We start from the raw sequence: 23349 nt of genomic DNA, 5'->3' as shown, positions 1-23349 counted from the left end.
ATGAACCTATGTTGATAAACAAAAGGAATTTCAGCATTTAGCTGCAAGTCTATTTCTTTTATGCTAATAAACGTCTGAAGCAAAAGTGACAAACGTTAATAGTGTGAATTCTAGATAGTAGATAAGTGACTTGCCTATATCCCTTTGTACTCTTTCTGATTATTAAATCTCCCCCCCAGTAAAGTTAATGAAGAATGATATAAGTTAAATGGAAAAAAAGAAAACAAATGGATGTCTATTTTCATTTTCTCACAAAAGCTCAGCAGGCGATTTAGTATGCCTACGAGGTATTTGGGCATTATTAATATAAATACATTTATTAACAGTTAAGTACATTACATGTAATTAATAAGGTAACATACAAAATATCTTTTTACCAACTCTTAATTATGAACTGATTGCCTAGATTTTTAAACTGGTATCTAAATAATATCAGAAATATTTTTTATTTGTAAATTCTACCAAAGAACTTAAATCTTCATAATCATTTCAATAAAGTGCTGAGGAAGTTGAAACTAATAACTAGAGTAAATATTTGATTTTTAATCTTATTTGTTTACAAATTAAATCCCTGCTTCAGGACCAAGTTTCACTTTGTTCCACTTTGTGTCTGTTAAATGAGGACAGATAATATCTATGACCTTTTTTGAACTTTTAACAGCAATTTATTATATATATAAGAGGGTGCCAAAAAAAAAAAAATATATATATATATACACATTTTAAGAAAGAAAAAAAACTGTATTAAAATGTTAATACTCAATATATACCGATAACAAAAGATGAATACAAGTCATGTTTGACTTCTGCAATTACAAGAGGTGTTCAAAGTGGTTACCATCAGTGTAATTTTAATACAGCTTTTTCCTTTCTTAAAATGTGTATACATTTTTTGGCACCCTCTGTATATACATATAATATAAAAAGAGAGAGAGAAAATATGATTTTACTTAGGATTCTCAAGTGATGTTAAATATATAATATATAGTAGTCGGATGTTTTCTTGGGGAAATGAATCGCCAATTTTATTATCAAAATAAGTGAAAAAAATTAATTTCTACACATTTTATTCTTACTCCACTTTTGTATCCCCTAATTTACCATTTAGATTAAGTTTCTTAACTTATTTTAACTTTGAAAAACCTAAGGGGCATTGCAAACTCTCTCACACTGTGATTCCTTGAGTGTTATGGGGGGGGGGATGTGTGTGGTTTGACAATAATATTTAAATTAATTGCACTATCCCTCTGCTTTACAATGGTCACTGAGCCCTGCCCCGCCCACACAGCTGAGAAACTCTCCATATTATCTAGTCAATGAAGTGGATAGTCCCAAAGAGCAGAAAATTCTTAAATCTAGAGTTAAGTAATAATTATATGAGTCCCACTCTGTATTGGGTAGGATAAAGGGATGCAAACATTCAGAAAAATCACGATGCTTCTTTTCAACAAAATCTTTCCTAACCATCTGACTTAGGAAGGAATGGAAGAATACTGCCCATTTTAAACCTTCCTGTTGGAGGAAATGATGGCAAACCCTCATGAAAAGGGAAAGTGACCTGTCTCTAAGGAAGCATGGCAGGGGCAATTAAATTTTCTGAGATTATCAAATCCCAGTAATGGACAATTCTCATCACCTGGGATGCTGCCAATGTCTGTCATACTTGGAGGAGATTAATCTTCAAACTTTTAACTCACAGAGTTAACCTGCCCAAATTAACCTTGTTTCCTTGAAAAAGATAAAACAAATTAGACTTTTTTTTTTACTAGCTTCATTAATTTTTATTTTATTTATTTATTTATTTATTTATTTATTTATTTATTTATTTATTTTTAATTTATTGGGGTGACAATTGTTAGTAAAATTACATAGATTTCAGGTGTACAATTCTGTATTACATCATCTATAAGAAAAACTGAGGGTTGATAGATGGGCGGGGGGGTGGGGGTAAGGGGGAAAGTGAGAGGATTAGAAAAACAAATTAGACTTTTGTAAGGACCATTTATAACTATGTACGGCTACATTTCAGTCCTTTTTAAAAGTTATAGGTTGCATCTGACATTTAAAAAAAAGTCTTGGCTTAAATAATTGAAGAAAACACACACACACACACACACATACACACACACACACACACACCCTAATTTGAATTTTAGAGTTATGCATCCTGCAAAACAACAGGAGATGGTGCAGAAGAAATGACAAATCCCCCTGCACAGAAAGCAAAAAACAACCCATATATGGAATTTGAAAACTGTCATAAGATTAGGTAATGTATTTATACTCGTAGGTGATCTATGCAAATAGGGTAACTATAAATGGTATTCAGGAAGATATTTTTAATGGCTTGCCTGCAGTGCATAGAAAGATGCTCCCTTCTTAGCACCATCTTCAGGCTCCCTTGCGCACTCTAAACTAAGTTACTGACTTTCTGTTGCAAATGGAGGAGATCCTTGAGGAATACTTGCTTATAGCTGAAAATCAAATCTACCAAAAATAATGTTACAAAATAAATTGACACACTGACCATCATATTAGTATTTAAAAAATTGTTACTCATCTATTAAGAGGTATCTCAGTGTATGCTTTTAAAAATCATAGATTTTATCTAAAAATTTAAAACATACTTTTTTAATTAAAAAAAGGTCAACAACAAAATCATCCCTAAAAAATATTTTGACTTAAAAATCCTCAACTACCAGGAGGCTATGAACAACCTTGAAGATATTAATTCAGAATTTATTAATTTCTTTCATCAAAAAAATTAAGAAATTAGTACAGCCCAGGTATAGCGATGGCTTGTTATTCGGCGGGGGTGGTGTGGGGGTGATAATAATCCCCAGAAATCATATGAAAAACTGTGTGTGTGTGTATTTGTGTGCGTGTCTGTGTGTGTTTTGCCATTCATTGGATTCCCAAATTGGACTTTGACCTAAAAAAGATCAAGATACTCTATAAGAAATCTGGCTATCATTTCAATATAAATAGCAAAAAAGTTCTTTTCTATTTAAAATCATTAGAAATTCAACAAACGTGCATATACACCACTAAATATTCAAAACTAATTGTACACGAACTGAATTCAGTAGAACAAAACTAAGGAGAATTCCCAAATGAAATCTTAAGCCTTATATCTATTTAACTCAGTTAATGCACCTTCCTTTCATTTCAGAGCATCAAGGTAAAGATCAGCCCTCTCTGCCATTAAGAGTCTTCAGACAAACACAAGATTATTCAAAATGCTGACATGTGGTTTAATTTTTAAAGTGGACTGCAGAATTCTTCAAGGCTATAATTATTTTTTCCTATATGAAATATTTGTTCCCTCTAATTAAGAAAGAATAGCAAATCTCACCTAATGAAGGAGTGAAATTTTTCTGAAGATGATTATTACATTGCTTATTAGGATCTTATGAGTGTAGATTCTCTATATTCATTTAGATCCTAATGTTCTTTTAAAAGTTGTCAGATGCTGGAGTGAAACGGTCTCACTTGATACAGTGGTAGGATCTTAAGTTTATGTCCTACTGGACATGTTCTTTTTTTCTCATGTCATAGTATGAATCATTAGTTGTGAGATACTAGGAAGCTGAATGCCACTGTTACCATCTCCATTCTTTTCATTAACCTCAACCAGACTGTTGGAGAACACATGGGCCATTTTGTAAATGTGCTGATGGAAATCTTTTTGGACATCTAGGATATTCATTATTCTAGACTTACAAAACCGTTTTCCTTATAATCAACATATGTAAATTTAGAAACAGGATGGTTTGCAAAAATACCCTACTGATGATTTCAGGAATGAAATCACTGAATTGATATGTGGGGAAAAAAACAAAAAACAAAACAAAACAAAACAAAAACAAACAAAAAAACTTTAGAGAGGAGATCAAAGATGGTGGAATAGGTAAATACTGTGTGTGCTCTCTTCCGTGAACACATTAAAATTGAAACTAAATTATAGAACAATCAGCCTGGAGAACCATCTGAAGTCTGGCTGACCAGAAGCTTTATAACTCAGGATATAAAGAAAAACCCACGTCAAGACTGATAGGAGGGGTGGAGACATTAAATAGACTGGCAACAAACCTCTGTGAGGCTGTTGAGAACCAGGAGGAATATCTTGGCCACAAAGTTTCACCCCGGAGGAGCAGTGAGAGACCGCAGCCCCACACCAGCCTCCCCAGACCAGAGTACTGCTGCTGGAAAGAGCAGCCCCCACAACATCTGGTTATGAAAAACAGTGGGTATTCTGACCAGGTGAAACCAAAGGTAATGGGAAACCCTTGGCATTTGCTTAAATAGCCCCCAAACAGACTCATTCACTTGCAGACACTCACCTTGGGGTCCAGAGGAGGGACAATGACTCGGGGGACATTGGAGAAGGCATAAGGTGGGTCAGACTAAGGTGTGTGGCTTTGAAACAAGGGCTGGAGGACAGTCATCATTTTTCCTGTGTGGATTCCTCCTCCCATGGAACCAGCAGGTAGGTGCCATCTTTCCTATGTTGAGCCCACCCCCAAAGGCGAAATCTGAATCTGATTTGTCTGGTGAGCTCTGCTGCTCTGTCTTGCTGACTCACTGGGACCCTGCCCTACCCAACTCTCCAAATGCTGGAGGCACTTTCTCACGTGAGTAGCCAACCCCATCCATCTTTCACTCTTTCTTGAAAAACTATAGGCATCCACAGGACCCAGGTGGGCGAGGACTGGCCTCAGTGTTCTCTGAGACTTTTGCTAGTACCTCCAGGCTCAGCACTGGCACCAAACCAGAGTCTACATTAACCTGGTGACCACAAATCTTCCCAACCTAATGACTCCCTGAGATTGTCTCACCAAATTTGTGTACCGCACAAGGCTTTCTCAGAAGCTGAACTTTAAGGGAGCTGGCAGGTGGCAACAGGCCTCCTCAGTTTGCAGTGTGGACTCTCCCACATGCCTCCAGGGTTAACACAGGCAGGGGACAACTTTGGATCACTTTGTAGCTCCTACCAGGTAGCTCCCGACCGGATACAGGCATGGGTGACCTGGGCCTGCATCAAAGCCCCTCCCAAGAGGCCCCAGAACCAACATACTTGGAGGTTGGCTTCAGACCACAGCAGAGCACCACTCCATTAACCCCACGAGTGGCACCCCAAAGGGCTCTCTCAACGTGCACCAGAGCCCGCTGGGGCAAGTCCACTCAGTGGGGTAAGCCCCCTGCACAGCAGCCTGTAAGCTATGGATGTGGCCAAACCCTACAGCCAATCACCGAAGGGTCAATCCTGCTCCTTGATGTACTAATAGCAAAAAAGGCTCAACTATAACAGGAGGGCACACACAACTAACGCATGGGACATACCGGCAGCACCTGGCTCCGGTGACCAGGGAGACTGTACCACTTGGCCCCACAGGACATCTACTACATAAGTACATAAGGCCAACCAGCCAAGACTGGGAAACATAGCAAATCTACCTAATACATAGACACACAAAAAAATACAGCCAAAGTGATGAAACAAAGAAATATTCCCAAATGAAAGAACAGGAGGAAACTCCAGAAACAGAACTAAACAAAATGGAGGAAACTATAACAAGAGACAAAGAAGGACCCTGTAATCCCACTTCTGGGTATTTATCCCACTTCTGGGAAGAAACCCAAAGGCTACTTTGAGGGGACATGTGCACCCATATGTTCATTGCAGCACTGTTTACAGTAGACAAGAGGTGGAGACAGCCTGAGTGTCCGTCAATAGAAGAATGGATAAAGAGGAGGTGGTACATATATACACTGGGATATTGCTCGGCCAGGAAAGGGAATGGGTTCTTGCCATCTGCAGTGACAAATGGATGGACCTGAAGGGTACTGTGCTGAGTGAAGTATGTCAGACAGAGAAAGACAGATTCAACGTCTGCCTAAAAAGAGTGATTTTGCTTATATGTGGAATCTAAAGAACAAAATAAACAAACAAAACAGAAAGAAACTCATAGATACAGAGAACATACTGATGGCAGCTAGATGGGAGGGAGTTAGGGGGCAGGGTAAAAACGGTGAAGGGATTAAGAAGTACAAACTGGTAGTTACAAAACAGTCATGGGGCCATAAAGTAAAGCACAGGGAATATAGTCAATAATAACTATTTACAATGCCAGGTGAGTACTAGACTAGTCAGGGGAATCACTTCTTAAATGATATAAATATCTGACCACTATGCTGTGCACCTGAAATTAATATAAAATAATATTGAATGTCAACAGTAATTGAAAATTTTAAAAAGGGGTGAAAGGTGAAAGGGAATAAGAAGTCTAAATTTCCATGTGTCAAACAAATAGGGCATGGAGATGTAATGTACAGCATAGGGAATATAGTCTATAATACTGTGATAGCATGGTACGGTGTCAGATGGTTGCTGGACTTATCATGGTGCTCACTTCTTCAGGTATATAAATGTTGAATAACTATGGTGTACACCTGAAACTAATACAACATTATATGTTAGCTATATTTTAATAAAAATCTTTAAAAAATACTTTTAAAGAATATAACTTCAATCTCTCTTTAAAACAACCCACCTTTCTCACTGGTATAGGTTTAATACTTCCTTCTATTATATAAGCCCATCTTACAGTTTTATTGGGTGGGAGAGGAAAGATTTAATAGTTTGAGAAATTTCACAAGTGGTAAAATTTTTCCCCCAACGGCCTTTTCTCTCTCCATAATCAATCAATTATGGATCAAAGGACAAAGACTCTAGACAGTTCCAGGATGATGACACCTTGCCTCTCAATAAAAGATGGGCTTCATATTAAAGCTTTCATTCCAATTTGACCTCCTTCTCCCACCTTTTCTGTGATGCCTAGAGGGTCTCCATCTCTACAGAGCACCAGTTCCATGTTCATCTATTGTCCTCCATCTGGCAGGCAGTTCAGGCACCACTTACTCACCTGCGCATGATTAGGAACTGGTGTCCTGACATGTAACTTTTTCTTCAAGGAATCTCTACTGATTGGGAAATATCACGGTTTCTAACCCACGTAGACCTTATTTTCACAATAACCAAAGACCACAAACTCTGCTCTGGACTCTAGTCAGACATATTGCAAATGTGTCATAGGTGTGTCATAAGGGACAGAGGGAAAGAGTGTGGAAACTGATCTATGTAAACCCATTATTATTGCTCACCACAAAGCAAAACTGGGCAAACACAGAACACGCCACTCACTTCCCAGTACTATATGTGAATAGCAGCACCCTATTTCTAAAGAATAACATATTTCTTCTCCTTGCTAATCTCCAAAACAAACAAGATTACGAAATCAAATTAAATGGAAGAGACTAGACTATATCCAGGGCTCCCAACAACCTTCCTTTCGCCACAGATAAACCATCACAAATTAGGAAGCCTTTCTAGCCACAACCACCGTCATTTTACTATAGCAGCCATTGCCATTGTGTAAGACACTGGGCTGACAACTTGACAACATTCTGTATGTCATCTCATTATCCTCAGCTAACCCTGGAAACCAACTGAAGCTCTTTCAACTAGGTATCAAATGAATAGGTGAGGGTTCATGAGAACTCAGGACAAAAATGAGTTTAAATAAATTGCAGGTTTTGGTATCTGAGGATATTTAGAGAACTCTCCTAAAGTCTCTATAGCTCATTGAAACTAAATTAATTAATCATCTATGTTTAGCTCAACTAAAATATAAGACTGTAATATAGTATAAGTATACTTAAGAAACTGAAGGCTCAGTGACAGACCCAAAATCTCAATATGTACGCTTGAAACTCAATTTATTTACTGTATTATATTTGCAGGCCAAATTGTGCTGTCCAAAAATGTGGACTTCAGAACATGTAGACATAGATGATGAATGAATGAATGAATGACCAAATAAAGTAAGTAAGTAATCTTCAATACCCCTCTACTGGGTTATCTCTTAAACTTCATCTATTAACTGTCAATAACTTTCAATCTATTTATTTGTAGGGTGTTTCTAATGGTAAAAAGGAAACTATTCCACAAGTTATATCTCTCAAGTGTCCCCATAAATACAAACCATTGTATTCAGAACTCATAAGACGAACATAAATCGATTAAACTATAGATTTCAGTGTCTGAAGATACATAGAGAACTCTCCCAAAGTTTCTCCCTCTGCCTGCCGAAAACTATTAACTTGAGGGTGTGTCTTCAGTAGTGGTTTGCACCAAAACTCTGATGAAGACGTCAATTTAGGGAAAAAAATATAAGGTATTATTCATTTGACTTCAGTAAGATTCTCCAACCATTTATCTCATTTCAGAATCACAAGGATGGCTTCCTTTATAAAAAGCTAAATGTACTTTAGTGCATGTCTTTGGTTTAGGAATTATAAAAAGTCAGTAAAACATCCAGAACTTCTCAAGGCACTGTCCCCTTCCCAATTCCGGCTCAATTCAGAGAAATCCTACCCAAGAGGCACACCTGGGAAGGTGTGGGGACTCAACCCATGTGTGGTGTGAGCGTATGTCTACTGGACTGACCAAAACATGGGTGAAGGTGGGAGGAAATAGTGCTGGAATGAACACACTTCCGTTTCTTGAGGACTGTACAAGGAGCGGTACAGCAGTGGGAAGCAAAGAAAAGGAGTGAGGAATAACTAATGTCCCCGCCAGAAAAGCCTTAGGATATCAGGAAACCAAGACATCTCTCACTTCCTTGTTCCCATCTCCCATTTCTCATGAGAGCAGAAGGCACAGCCCGCAAACTGGAGTGCGGACGCCTACCTCGCTCCCTTCCTGGGAGGGAAGCAGCTGCCACCACAGGTCTTACATGTGGGAGGGAGGGGAGAACTCTCACCTTTAGACACTATTAATTTCTGTTCAAATACTGGATATTTGGGGACTTAAAGGATTCATAGAAATGTGATTTATTTAAGAGTGAGCAGAAAAGTCTTGGGATTTAACTGTTTTTTTCTCTCAGGGTCCGAAAAATATCCTCACTGAGTTCATTTTAAAGGAAGGTAAGGCATAAGAAGAACATGTGTTTTCATTACACCACAAATCACATGTTTAATATAGTGGCTACCCCGAAATAAGTAACAGTACAATACAGGTTTGAAAAGTTTGCGAAAAATTCTGCTCATAATGTTGCTATAACAATAAAACAAATACTCTTCTTGTGGCCAACATGATATTGTCCATAACACTGCCTTTTCAGACCAAAGATAAATTTAATGTGTTTCCCTGCGTTTTTCAAAAGGCTTATAGTTTCATTAAGAAAAATAATAACCGATACTTAAGAGCAAGCCTTTCCAGTTTGAATGTTTCATTGAAAACACCCAACCAATATCGCCAAATGAAACATAATTTCTATAATAATGAGGCAAAATAAACCATAGGAGAATAGAAATATTAAGGATAATTATTCAGAATATTCTCCATGTCATGAAGTTTATTTTAACATGGCAGTTAGACTCTGGAAGGAACCTACTTAGAGCTATAGCAAGGTGATGTAACAGAAATAAAGGAGTTGTTACATTATATCTGCTATCTCAGGACAGACCAGTCATTGAGCTCACTTGGGAAGCAGGAAAATTGTAAAGCTGCAGGACATCATTTCCTGATCCAGTAAACTATTTTAATGAGGAAAAGAGATCCTTACAGTCATCTTAAATATTCCCAAGAATAAGGAGACCACTACACTGGTCTATCTGCGATGAATAAAGCATCTGAGGGAGGAATTCTCCTTGGAGAGAAAGGCTGTATCCCTGGGAAGGGTCTGGAAACACACCTTTGGATTCACTGAGGTAAAACTGGCCAGTGAAAAAGGAATAGAATGTCAGTATCTCCACTGTCCTTAGGAGTTGCCTACTTTCTACATATGAAGTTGTAGGAATCTATATATGGATCTCCATGTGGTTTAAACACAGAATTTATTTATGCCTACACTGGGCATTGCATGTCAGTCAACAAATTCGGTGGCATTGGGGCCAAATAATACTAGAAAAGTCAAATCAAACTTAACCACTTTATTCGTTTTCTTTAGAAATTCTTTGACATTATTTAAAATCCTATTTTCATTATTAACTAAAGTTTTAAACAAATAGAAGGCATTATTTTATGGTTATTTTTATTATTGCTATTATGATCATTATTTCTTCTTACCTGCTTAGACCAAATCATTTTCAACCAAGCCTAATAAATACATTTTTAGTGTGTTTCTCTTTTGAAACACCCTGACCACTAAGTGTGTCCCATGAAGAAACGCTGCCCAGCCCAGCTGATTTCCAGCCTGCAGAAGCCAGTGCCAGCAGCCTGCACAGAAACCAGGAATGCGGCAGGCAATAGGCTGTGAGGTGTCCTCATATTCATTTTACTGACTTGATTTTGGCCTGGCAAACATGGCGAACGCTTTTGCTCATATTAATTAACTAATTGTCAGCTTCTCCTGCATTATACCCCAGGATTTTCATTTGGAAGGAACCCTATTTGGGATCTAGGTCGAGAAAGTGGAGTCTTTTAAAATATATATATATTATTAACACTGTACCTAGTTTGCTGTAATCCAGGGAATTCATCCAGCATTCGAAGACCAAATATTGCATCTGTTTCAATTTCATTTGTTTTCCCTTTATTATCAGAGTATATTACATATATATACATATATATTATATATATATGTATATATACACACACACACACACATATATATATGTAGTCTTGCAAAAATTACAAAAATATATAGTGTGAAAAAATATTTCCCTTCAACATCAAGGGTGATTGACAAGTTAATCATATCTGATATAATCTTTTTTCACATGATTACAAAATTTCAAAAAAAAATAAATTGGAGATTCATAAACAATAAAAGCCTATTCTAAATTTATCCAAATTTTGAGACCATTCTGTAACTTTGGATATGGGTCTGTAAATCGGCAAATCCTTAAGCTTTCCACAAAGTTCAATGAGTTAGAAATACTGCAAACATAACCTTTCTTTGCATTATTTCAGGATTTAAATTTAGGTTTGGGTGACTCATGGGAGAAATAGGGAAGAAAAAAATGGGAGTTATGACTCAAGTGAGAATATTGTCTCTTAGAAGCTAGACTTATAATAATTCATCTCTAATTTCCCACTAATCCCAGTCCTCATTCACACGCTTAGTAAAAAAATTTTAAAAGATAAAACTAACATCATTAATTTACCTATTGACACAGTGGCAATATTCCCACTGAAAGGAAAATACATGTTTTCTGAAGTTTGTGTTCATATTTTTTTCTATGTGTGCATGCATGTGTGTGTGTGTATGTGTTGTCAAAAATCTAGACTATGTGTAAGTGCTTCCAATTATATAAATTTAGGTTCCTTAAGATTTAAATGTCAAATGGGAATTTTCTAAAAGTTTCTGCATGCAGCTGGATTTATATATTAATTTTTTCAATGTCAACTTCAGCAGACCTGCCAATAATTTTATACAAAACTCATTTGTTAGACACAGCACATTAGCATCATTCTGTGAATAATCTTCATATTTAAAGGAAAATCACAAATTAACTGATAATAAGCAATAACAAAATAAAAATCCTAACCATACCAAATACTAAGGTATGTCTGTGAAAATATAGATAATACTATATCTACCCTCAAATCCCAGACTGTGTATTGAATAATGCTGATCAATACACAGTAGGATTTTATATATGTACTTTTTAATGAGAATTTTAGCATCCCTTTGTCCTTGAAATCTTCTGAGATGTCTATATTTATTTAACAAATGTCCCATTAATACATGTTAGTTATAATATTTTCCAAGAAACCTCTACAGGCAGCAATTTTCAGGAATTTGGTAAAGAAGTCTATATAGGCAACTAAGAAATTCTCAAAAGGTTTCATCTAAAGACAAGCATACGTGTAATGACTTCTGGATGCAATTTTGCTTTCAATGACCTGCTCAAGGTCCTTATTTGTGACAAGAATATTAAGAAAGTTGTCCATTGACAAGATGCCATGGAGATCTATAACTTTTAGATGATCAAACAGCCCTGAAAATCTTCTACTTAAAGATGATTAAAGCTATGAATGAAATGATTACCACAGAGACCTTCATCAAGTAATCCACAAAATAAGTGAAGAAAACAGGAAGAATTGCCAATCTGAAATGCATCGTTGAATTGGTTGTGAGAGAGACATGGGCTCTTCAACAAACTTAAGTGTTCCACATATTCTTGGGCTGTGTTCTTCCTCAATTTATAAATATTTTATACTCCTTGGTGCTCAAAAGGCCATATATGCCTTCAGTCCAGATAGAACGCATTTGCATCTCTATGCATGAGAAATGATTTGATTAATTCATCAATGTCTCTGTGTGTGTGTGTGTGTGTGTGTGTGTGTGTGTGTGTGGCTTAAATCTCTAAAAAGTAGTCAAGTAAAATCACCTTGTTAAAAATGAGATGTTTTAATAATAGTTTAACTTGTGGGTCACACTGGATTGTGAAGCATCTCTAAGAAGAGAGACTTTTAAAGTTAGCTGTGACAAAAATAACACTAACGACCTGCATCTATCAGTCTTACCTGCCGGGCTCATCTTGACTATGGAGGCAACAATTCACGGTATTCACCAAAAAGCTAAAGAAACGACTGTACAAGGACTTGGCCAGGAGATCCCGGTAAAATTCAGCCATCTCTATAGTATGACGTCGTGTGATCATATCTCCTGAAATAGAAAGGAGAGGAAGCATAAGAACAAGGGTTTCTCTCATTTAGAAGCAAACAAAACTGTGCACATACTGTTTATCCCTCACACATCCATATATGTACATCAAAGATGCTAAAAAATACATCGTAATTCTAATAACTGAGGTCTCTGTCAGTTATTACATAAATTTTTCCCCTAAAATGAGTGTCATATATATTGCAATCTTATTTGTTACAAATGTAGACCAGAGCTTTTGACCTATTGCAGACTGTGTAATTTTCTTTCAGTTAGGGAACCAACTCTTTGAAAAGCCCCTCTTAACAAGTTTCCTGCTAACAGCTCACTGGTTTGGATACTGAATCATCCACAAGGCATTTGCAAACCTGGCCATCTGGAAAATTATTCATATTTTAAATATTTTCAAAGAAATGGTCCAACTAACTACAACGTGGGTCTGGAATTTGGGAACAAGATTGGGCCTTAAGGCAGAAATTTCTATGTCATTCTCAAAGGGACGGTAATTGAAATCTTGAATTGATAAGATTTGTAGAAGAGAATAGACTAGAGAAGAAAGTAAGAAAAAACTAAGTGAGGATGATTTGGAATTGAGCCTACAACAGCATTTAGGCAAGAGAGTTGAGAGGGAATGCAATCTAGTATCCATCCTCTGTGGCCTTGGCCAACCTGGCTAACCACTGCAGCTCACGCTGAGCCGGGAGTTAAGTAATAGGATAAGGACCGTGTGAAATGAGGTTTGAGTAAGTTGTTAATCATGGAGTCACAGAGAAAGGGGGAGAACTGCTTCTGAGGCTGGTTGAGATTAAAAAACAAAACAAAACAACCTACAGGTAATCAAGATTCAGGGAGCTGCAAGCTCAAGGCCATTGAGATGGAATAACACAAGGTGGCAGTGAAAGCAGTGTGTCACTTATGATATTATAGAATTGAGGTCTTTACAGTCAATATGATTAAGAGGTTCTGATGGGTCGCCAGCCCGGTGGGTGTGTAAGGAAATGAGGGTACTGTAAGCAGAGGGAAATGTATATGTTAAATTATAGATATTAATGGAAAGTTCAGTTTTTCTTTAAAAACTCATGAGAAAAAATAATGCATCTGAGTAACTTCGAGAAACACAGTACAGTGGAAGCAAGGGCATGAGAGGGAAAATGGCTAAAGATGAAGCATAAAAGTTAGGTACGGCCCAAATAATAAAAGTCCTGTGCCACCCTAAAGTGACAAGCTTTGCTCAAAAGGCATTGGAGAATCTTTGAAAGACTGTTATCCATGGGTGAAAATCACAATTGCATTTCCAAAAGACTACTCCTGAAGCAGCACGGAAAGGAAGTAAACGAGGTTAGTCCAGATAAAAGATTAGCAATGATGTTCTTGCTATCATCTAGGGAAGGAATGATAAATTAAGGCAATGCCAAGGAAATGAAGAGACGGCAGTGAGAATGAATGATATCTATGGAGTAGAGCTGGCATGTGTCTAATCTACTCAATGGAGAAGGAGGAAGAAAAGGTGTCAAGACTGACTTTTGGGCAACTGAATGAAGAATGGGGAGATTCATAAAGTTCAAGAAGATGCAAGGTTAACTCTAGATATGAGGCAGAAATTATGTCACATACATAAATACCTTCAAGTTGGTCCAGTAGGAACAGAGGTAAGCATAGTGGTGATTTAGAGGAAAAAAAAAATCAGGTGCATGGCGAGTCCTCAAAATTCTAATAAAGAGCAAGGTTGGTAAGGCAGTGATTTATAGTGAATAATTCAGAGCATGTGGGAAAAACACTCTCCTTGCCCATTAAATAGAGATGCATATAGCACAGAGATTCGTCTTGGGACTCAAAGTGAGATACTAATTCCACACATGCCATTTACTAGTGATTTGCATTCAAAGTTATTTATTTAACCTCTTTCAAATCTTAGTCTTATTATCTGTTAATATAGAAATAGTTATGCCCGCCTCAGTGCGATTTGTAAAAACTGAAAAAATCTCCCAATTTATAGTGCTTGGCACCATTCTTGTTGGAAGTGCCCAATAAATGGAAGCTATTTTTATGACTCACGAGCTAGAAGGAAATGAATCTCTTCATTGAAGGGGGCAGCATGGCACCACATACACAAATGGATCCAATGTTTTAATTGAATAAATCCTCTTGGGTTGATGACTTTATTTGTCTAATGACTGATGAGCTAGATGACCGATGGGCTAGTCAAGATGACCAGTTCATCAAAATGGCCTCTCAGGAGCATAGTTTACAATATAGAGTCAGATCAAGGGACCGAAGCGGTTCATCATACTTCTCTCATTTGGCATTCACTTCAGATAAATCGTTTCACTAAGTGGGGAAAAGGTAAGTTTGTACTCACTTTCTGTACTTTCTGTGTTCGAAGACCACAACTGCACAAAGGTGAAAGCAAGAGTATAGAAAGACGTACCTTTAACATATTGGATATCAGTTGTTAAAGCAGACAACAGTTCATCTGCTGAGACTTGTAACATCCCAGCCACTAAAAGTAAAGCGTTGAAAACATAAAGTTAGTATTAATATATATTTTGACAGAGAGAACATTGTATTTTATGGTTATAACTTTTAAGCTTTCTACAGACCCGTTAGAAAATGTGTGTATTAAAGAAAACTAAACTACCACCTTAATTGTCAAATTCAACTAAAGAAACAGTATATAACAATCCAAACGTTAATGAGTTGTTGGGGGCCCCTATGTTAAATCACAGCAGGTGATTTCCCTCCTTGCCCTCACAGATGGCCCTGAATGTTTCCTCCCAATTCCTGGTTAAATTACTTTGATATGAGTTGAAGATATGCTGTTCACTGGCAATCTTAGTTTTTAAGGTATTTTGAAAAAAATGTGGGAGTGACTAACCAGGCAACTTCAAAGGAGAAAGATTTTTGGCAAGATCTTTGCAGGGAAGTAATTATATTAGGTTTAAAGTGTTTAGCTAATAACATGCCCCCCAAATATACTGGGAGGCGGGGTGGGGGTGGAGACTACTTAGAACAATGTGAAAAAACCCCAGTATGTACTGATGAATCAACCTGTTAATGTGCTGGGATACAGGAGAACATCGGTGTACATCTGGTTATTCATTTCCATTACTATTTATATAAAAGAACAAAGTGGTTACGGGTTTTTTTGTTTTTTTTTTCCCCTCTCCTACCGGTAACACTGAATTCTACTCTAGAAGACAGGTTTGATGCCACCTGGCTTTTCTGTCCTGTGTCTCCATCTACTGCCTGGTCTGCAAAACTGCACATCCATTAGGTTAGTGTTAGCTCCTGTGTTCCACTGACCTTGTTCCAGAAGCTGGAGGTCAGAAACAAATGCAGAGTCAGCCTCGGTCAGAGCAGTGAACCGAATGTCTCCAATGTGTAATATTGCTGCTAGAATCACAAACAGATTCTCCACCTCCTACGCATTTTACAAAGAGAGAAAGTGATCGCTCAGAAGAAAGATTCAAAAACAAATCGTTCAAAAACCTAAAAGTCGGTTTAAAAAATGATGTGAAACTTACTAGTGCTATTGTGATTTTTCAACCGCAAATGTTTGATTAAAAAAAAACCCCACAAAACTCCCAATCCCTCAAAATTAAAATCTCATAATTCAATGCCCATTTCCTCTAAATCAGTGTTTCTGTTCCTTACACAAAAGAGCATAACAAAGTGTTCTGATATAAATTAACCGTCTCCACGTAAGTATCATAATGAAAAATGAATCTTTGGTAATGATGTTCTGACTGGCTGGCTGTCACTGGTAAGGTCAGACTTCACAGGGCTGACACAGAACTGTAAACAGAGGACAATTGTATTTCATGGCTGCTGTAGCTGCTACACCACAGAACATATGTGATGGTGTCCATCTTCTATTAATCTGTCTCATAAGATGAACTGATGCTACGATTATAGAATTTTTTTCACTTCTGCTGGAAAAATAAGGGAGGCATGATGAAAACCACGATATTATGCCTAGATAAAAAAAATGCAAATTGTTTTGTTAGGTTATTTTAAGGAAAACTGGGAAAAAAAATGGATGCTGGCAAGAGCTATCATTGAGCAGAAGGTAGCAGGAAGTAAGAGAATGTTTGCTGAAAGAAAATATCTGATGATATGGAACTCCACATAAAGAAAAAATTACCTTAAGTTTGGTTTTGGACAGTCATTTTTGTGGCAAGAATCAAAAGTCAAGAAAAAACTGTAAATTAAAATATGCTTTTCTAGAACAAATATTTAGTGTAATGGTATCAACAGTAAAATTGGTTAAGTTCCATATAAAGCAAGTATCATAACCTTTCAAATTTTCATTTTCCTAATCAGTAATTTGGAAATCAAATGCTCCTGTTTGTGGAAGTTTTATTAAGAACAAATCTTATTTGCCTTATAAAAAGACAGTTGGAATAATATAATCTATGGGACATCCATGAATTTCTTCCAGAACTTCCAGTTTTCATCATAGATTTATTAATAATTTCATCATCTTTAAAACGAGGACATTGACAAGGACAATCTCTAAGTAATTTTCAGGTTTAGGACTCTATGATTGTGGCATTACTTAAAAATTACAAATTAGTGTTTCAAATTTTATTCATTTATGCTTGTTTGAATCACTTTTTACTTCTCACACTACCTGACAATGTTTCCCTCCCTTTAATAAATGCAAGAACTCCTCATTAAATTATCTACTCCCCTATGAGATAGGCTGTTCTGAAGACACAGCCAGGAAGACTTCGTTCTCTCCTCAAGGATTTTACAGGGTAGTGGGAGAGGCAGAGCTGTGAAAACTAGCCATAACATGAATTACAGTGTGGTGAAGACTATGACAGGGGTAAAACAAAACTGCCCTGGGAGCAGGGTTAGGGGCTGCTCTCCTGTGTCTGTCTGCTGTGAGCAACGATCTCCTGACTCCTTGCAGGCCGGCTGGCGTGGTGGTTACTGAGGGCAAAGGTGGAGGTATCTGTATGAATGGACCTCCCAGGACAACAGTCATTTACCAGGTCTTGATTCAAGGCCCTCACCAGCCTAGAGTTGTCCTCCTTCCAATCTTGTTGGACATGGTCTATCCCTCCTAAGCTGTCACCACCCCAGTCACTCCAAAGGATCAAGAGGAAGTGATTACCTTCGTGTTTTTTGTTAAAATGCACTTACTTCTTTTACCAAAAAGGTGGTTTGACTCTAGATTAGGTGGAAGGTATATTTTATGGGCCCTGCCTATGAGGGTCAATCATGGATTTTCAAAGCCCCTTTGCCAAGCAAATGGTACTTTGGTAGAATGCTTCCTTACCAACCTCAATACTCCAGTTTCCTATAAGAAGCAGACATTTCAGACATGGAAGAATGGGGGAAAAAGTAACAAACAAAAAATGACAGTAGCCAGTGCAAAGATAGGAAAATGCAAGTGGGTACGAATCAGTAAAAGACAGAAATATAGAGATTGGATAATCAGAGAAAAAATTAAAAAAAGAATGACATGATTGCATGTTCCTTGAATTCTGATCGCTAGATGGATGAGGGTGGAGTGAAGCAAAGTGCCCAGAACTAATTCATGTAGGGTGAGTCCCCAACTCCTCACCCTTCCTTTTTGCTACCTTCCAATCCCTTCCCACCCACTAGCTGCCCCATTAGCCCTACCCATGCGGGCCAGAGAAAAAAACGAAGACCAAAATCAATCAACCTAGAGCTTTAAGAAGAAGAAAAAGAACATATTTAAATCTATGACTAAATCTGGGTTCCTAGACTACTGGCATGCCAAAGTTACCCATGCAATCTTATATTAATTGCTAATAAGGAATTGGTCATAATTCAAAATGACACCATATTGAATAAGGAGAAACAGAGATAATGTATAAGGGAAAGAGAACTGTGGGGATTCTGAGAAGTCTCAAGGCTTAGATCATTTCATATCTCTTATTCAGCTAGACCTGTGCTCTAATATTCAGTAACCACTAACCACACAAAATTGTTTCAATTTAATTAAAACAAAGAAAAATGAAAAATCCCTTTCTTCAGTTTCACTAGCCTCATTTCAAGTGCCCAGTAGCCACTGGTCCGGTGTGCAGATCCAGTACCTTTCTATGTTCACAGAAATTTCTACTGCACAGCAGTGGCTTAAACATTTCAAACTATATTTTCAGCTTCATAATGTTTGCAAGTCATTGGTAATTCTTTCAGAATAAAAAACAATCTTTAGATTGTCCAGGAAGATATTTTAATAAAGTGATTTGATTATTCCAAGTGATTCTTAGCAGTAAACAGTTCCTGCCAGTTTTCTCTTGAGTCGGTGAGTGTCAAGTTCTTTGATCCATTTGGCCCACAGGGTTCATTTGGGAAAAGGTCTCCTTGCCCACCTTCTTGAAACTCGCAGCCCCTCCTCTTGTCACTCTGTCTGTCTTCACAGTACCTACGACACTGAGCATGTTGTGTGTTCATGCTTATCTCCCGCCCTAGAATGTAAACTCGAGGGGGCAGAGATTGAGGCTTATTTTCTGCTGAATCACAAGTGTTTGCAACAATATCTGGAATATGACAGGGACTCAGGAAAAGTTTTTGAATAAATAACTTTGATAAAATAGAAGGCTGCTTTCTCAGTGAAATATTTATATGACTCACCAAGTTACTGAAGCCAACTACATTCAGGGCTTGTTTCAAAACAGCAAATCTCTCCCTGTTCAGAGAATGCTCGGCTATTGATACATCATCTCGTAGGGTCTGGTTCAAATACCTGTTAGGATAAAAAGCGGATAGCATTATGGCCTGGCTTATAGTCAAACTCCAGTGGTTAAAATCACTTCAGCCATATTAGTCCCCAGAATAATGGAAATCACCTGGACATTGTGTACCCATGTGTTTATAAGGCTTTGGCACATAATAACACATGATGTTTCAGGAAGGGAGAAAAAGGTTCTTGTTGTACCAGAACATATTTACACTGTTTTACTTGGTTCTCACCTTAGCTGCACCCTTCCTACTGAAAGGAGAAGGTCACAGTGTTTTATGTATTTCATATAGAAATTTGGTGGTTCCTATCATATGTTCTATAATTCATATTTGTATTAAAGATTTTTAATTTAAAGCAATGTATCATTTCTTCTTATCAATATATTTTAATGATGAGGTGGTTGATTAATTCATTGATTTATTCTTTTCATTCAACAAACACACAAGAATCACCTACCAAATACCTTGTTTCCCCAAATATAAGACCTAGCCAACAATCAGCTCTAATTTGTCTTTTGGAGCAAAAATTAATATAAGACCTGGTATTATATTATATTATATTATATTATATTATATTATATTATATTATCACATTACATTACATTCGATCTTATAGAAAAACAAGACCTGGCCTTATTTTCTTATAAGACCAGGTCTTATTTAATTTTTGCTCTAAAAAATGCATTACAGCTGATTGCCTGGCTAGGTCTTATTTTCCAGGAAACACAGTACAGAATACTAGCAGCTGAGGATATAAAGATAAAGGGCTCATCCCTGGAAGCTCAACAGCAACAACAGAAACAATGTATCCAGGGCAGAATCAAGAGAAGATGTGGGTACAGTACATATGAAAGTAGAACAATAGAGACAAATGTGAAGTGTCTGTAAGTCTGTAGGAAGGGGACTGAACCCAGAAATGGATGATGAGGAAAGGCTGAAGGGGAGGAAGAAACTCTAGTTCCAAAAGCTGACACTTGAATAAGAATTTGTCAGGCAAATTCTTAAAGGTGTTCCTGGAATAATTAGCAATACATACAGAGGCACACAGGACTGAGCATGCATGATGTATACGGGGAGCTCAGCAAAAATTGGAGCCTAAGGTGAGAGGAGCAGAAATTGATGAGGATGGAGAAGTAGCCAGGGTTCTTGTATATTTTGCAAAATAGTTTCAACCATATCAAGTCAACTCATGGTCTTGAAACAAAGAAATGGAACCCATCAAATTGTTGTTTCAGAAAGAACATCATGGTAGCCCAGCGAAAGATTCCCTAGAAAGAGATGTGGCAATTCAGGGTGCTAAGTGATCCAGTGAGAGACCAGCAGTAGTAAAGAAAAGTGAAGAAAAAAACAGAGAGGCATAACTGGCAGCATGAGGGAACAGACTGGATACAGGGTAGAGAGACGCATTAATGCTTTTCAAGTTTCTGTCTCGGGAAAAGCATGGATAGTGGGCTCATGCAACCAGAGAGGAAGAGGAAGATCTGTGACAGAGAGAATCTTATATTTTATGTAAGTCCTATTGACTTTGAACATCTCGTTCAAAGTGGAGTTCAAAGAAAAGATTGTTTATAAGAACGTGAAATTTAGAAAAGATTAGAAAAGAAGATCTGGAAGTCATCAACATGAAAAAAACCAAAACCAAAAACAACAAAAACAACAAAACAACAACAACAACAACAAAACACATGTGAGTGAATGAATTCACCCGAAAAAGAGATGTTACAGTTTTAGGGGTGAAAACGAACTGACTGTTCAGGAAGGGGATAGGGAAATTAAAAGAAATCAGTCATCGAAACAAAGGGATAACATATTTTCAAGATTGATGATATTGACAGAAAAGAGACCATAGAAACAAGGAAACGGATGGTGTTACGGGAGGACACAGATTGCAGTCGGTGGTGTGGAAAGTGGGGTCTGTGAGGACTTCTTATTTTCTCAATCTTAGCTGTGAAGGATAGAAGTAAAACAGTCTAATCTGTGGGTTGGGGAGTGGGAGAGACTTCAGAATAGTATATGCTGAGACAAAAACACTAAAGACTGGATTAAAAACTAATAATAATAAAAGAAAGGGAGTTGTCACAGAGGTCAGGAGTTGAAGAGAAGGAAGTTGCTGAGAAAGAAAGAGGGGTTTGAATTTGGAGTACAAATGGTGTGTCTCCCACCTAGGAAGGAACAGTGCTTTCTGTTACATGCCGGGGAAGGTGATAAAATAAGGATCTAAAGGCGGTAGCTTGTCAGGGGAGTAGAGGAACCACTTCATTGCTTAGGTTTTTCTAGTGGAGAGACTGGGTTTAAATGACAAGGTGAAGTTGGCTGTCTTAAGAGTCTAAGATATTCACTAGGGAGAATGGAAATGGCTGCCAGGCAGGGAGACATGGGAAGTTTAGCTCATGCTGCAGAGGACCCAGGTGAAGACCAGCTCATGTGGTGGTTTCAGTGTTTCCAGAGGTCCTTCACTGCCTGATGTAGGATGGGTGAGTTGGGGCTTGGGCAGTGGAACAAAAGGAAAAACTCAAAAATATTAGCAAGAGATTGGGTTATGATGGCCAGAGAGTCATTTTGCCTAAAACTTACAAAATTTTAATGACTAAAATGTCTTAAATGATAAGAATGGTAATCACTCTCAATTCTTGTTCTCACAATAGTTTTTACTTTAGTTAAATTCCGGGTAAAATAAGCAGGGCAAAATTAATCCTGGCAGTTGCAGACAGGGTTGTTATGTAATAGTCCAGCAGAAACCCAATCAGAATAGAGAATTTTAGAGGGCAGCTTGCCTAATGGTGGTAATGGTGCTTTAAAATTGGTTGTATCTTCCTCTGTAGCAAGACCATTTGTTGGCATGAAAATGATCAAAAATATAGACTCAGTGTCTTCCACACACATTTTAAGTTTCTCCCACTATCCAATATTGTCTGGGATTATTTCACTAGACATATAGTTTTAGTTATCAGCAAAACTATCTTTAAATGAGGTTAGCGTAAAAAAAACATTAAAAGTGTATTTGTTAGAGATTAAAAGTACTCATTTCCCTTTGGCATCATTTAATAACAAAACCTCACACGAAGACCGAGAGATACTTGAAAAATATGCCAAGTAAAATATTACAACTAAGACTCTGAAGACTTAGAATTGAGTCCTATTTACCCCTTTCTGATAATACTTTAAACCTTTATTTCATTTGTAACATGGAGAGAAAAGAGTTTAAAAATAAAATTTAAAAATTCTCCATTTTTAGTCCATGGTGATTTTATGAGAATGAAATAAGATATTGTGTGTGGTATGCTTTCTACACTCAGTACTGGTAGAATATGAGTATTTCCTGGAAAGAATATAGCTTGCATATGTGGGGAGGTTTTAGTCAATGTGCTCTGTCATTAATGAAACTCTTAATCAAACAATTAACTAAGCCAAATGAAGTAAGGGACATTTTCAAAAATTATAACAAATGCTATTAACAGAGAACATTTTATTCTATAAAATATGCTTTTCTGTTCTTCTCAGACAGATGAAATTAATAAATAGATACAATGGAAAGATCAGAGTTCTCACTTCTTGATTATTTTTTCCTGATGTGAATCACTTGAAAGTGACAATCACATGTGGGATATTACTATGGCATTTCCAGATGTTTTTAACACTTGAAAATAAGTGAGAATGATTGTGGTAATGGGTCATAGACTTCCCTGTAGACTAGCCATAACTCCACTGATGTTTCCCCACTAATCTCAACATAGCAGTTGAAAACCAACCTAGATGAATCTGCAATTGCTTCATCTGACTGAGAGTTTCCAAATTTGTCATCTATTAATTAGTGGTCCCACAATTCCCAATATTCAAATCTTAGAACTCAGTATTCAATGTATTTTAAATTAACTCATTTTATAATTCAAAATCATATGCTTCCAGCTCAATCTGTTTGTGTGTGTGTGTGTGTGTGTGTGTGTGTGTGTGT

The 23349-nt window shown here is 37.1% G+C and overlaps 1 protein-coding gene across 3 annotated transcripts in view; it reads right to left on the bottom strand.

Annotated features, from left to right (window-relative positions):
* Nucleotides 1–23349, bottom strand: part of MYO16 (myosin XVI) — a 550393-nt gene that overhangs the window by 193175 nt on the left and 333869 nt on the right. For all 3 annotated transcript variants that reach the window (XM_033105065.1, XM_033105062.1, XM_033105063.1), the window contains exons 17-20: nucleotides 19290–19401; nucleotides 15981–16098; nucleotides 15106–15177; nucleotides 12539–12680 (exon numbers count right to left, since the gene is read on the bottom strand). In XM_033105065.1, coding sequence (XP_032960956.1) covers nucleotides 12539–12680; nucleotides 15106–15177; nucleotides 15981–16098; nucleotides 19290–19401 — 444 coding nt within the window. The remainder of the gene's footprint in view (nucleotides 1–12538; nucleotides 12681–15105; nucleotides 15178–15980; nucleotides 16099–19289; nucleotides 19402–23349) is intronic.

The sequence above is a fragment of the Rhinolophus ferrumequinum genome, chromosome 4, assembly GCF_004115265.2.
Source record: "Rhinolophus ferrumequinum isolate MPI-CBG mRhiFer1 chromosome 4, mRhiFer1_v1.p, whole genome shotgun sequence".
NCBI lineage: Eukaryota > Metazoa > Chordata > Mammalia > Chiroptera > Rhinolophidae > Rhinolophus > Rhinolophus ferrumequinum.
This window is presented reverse-complemented; position numbering and strand designations above follow the sequence as displayed.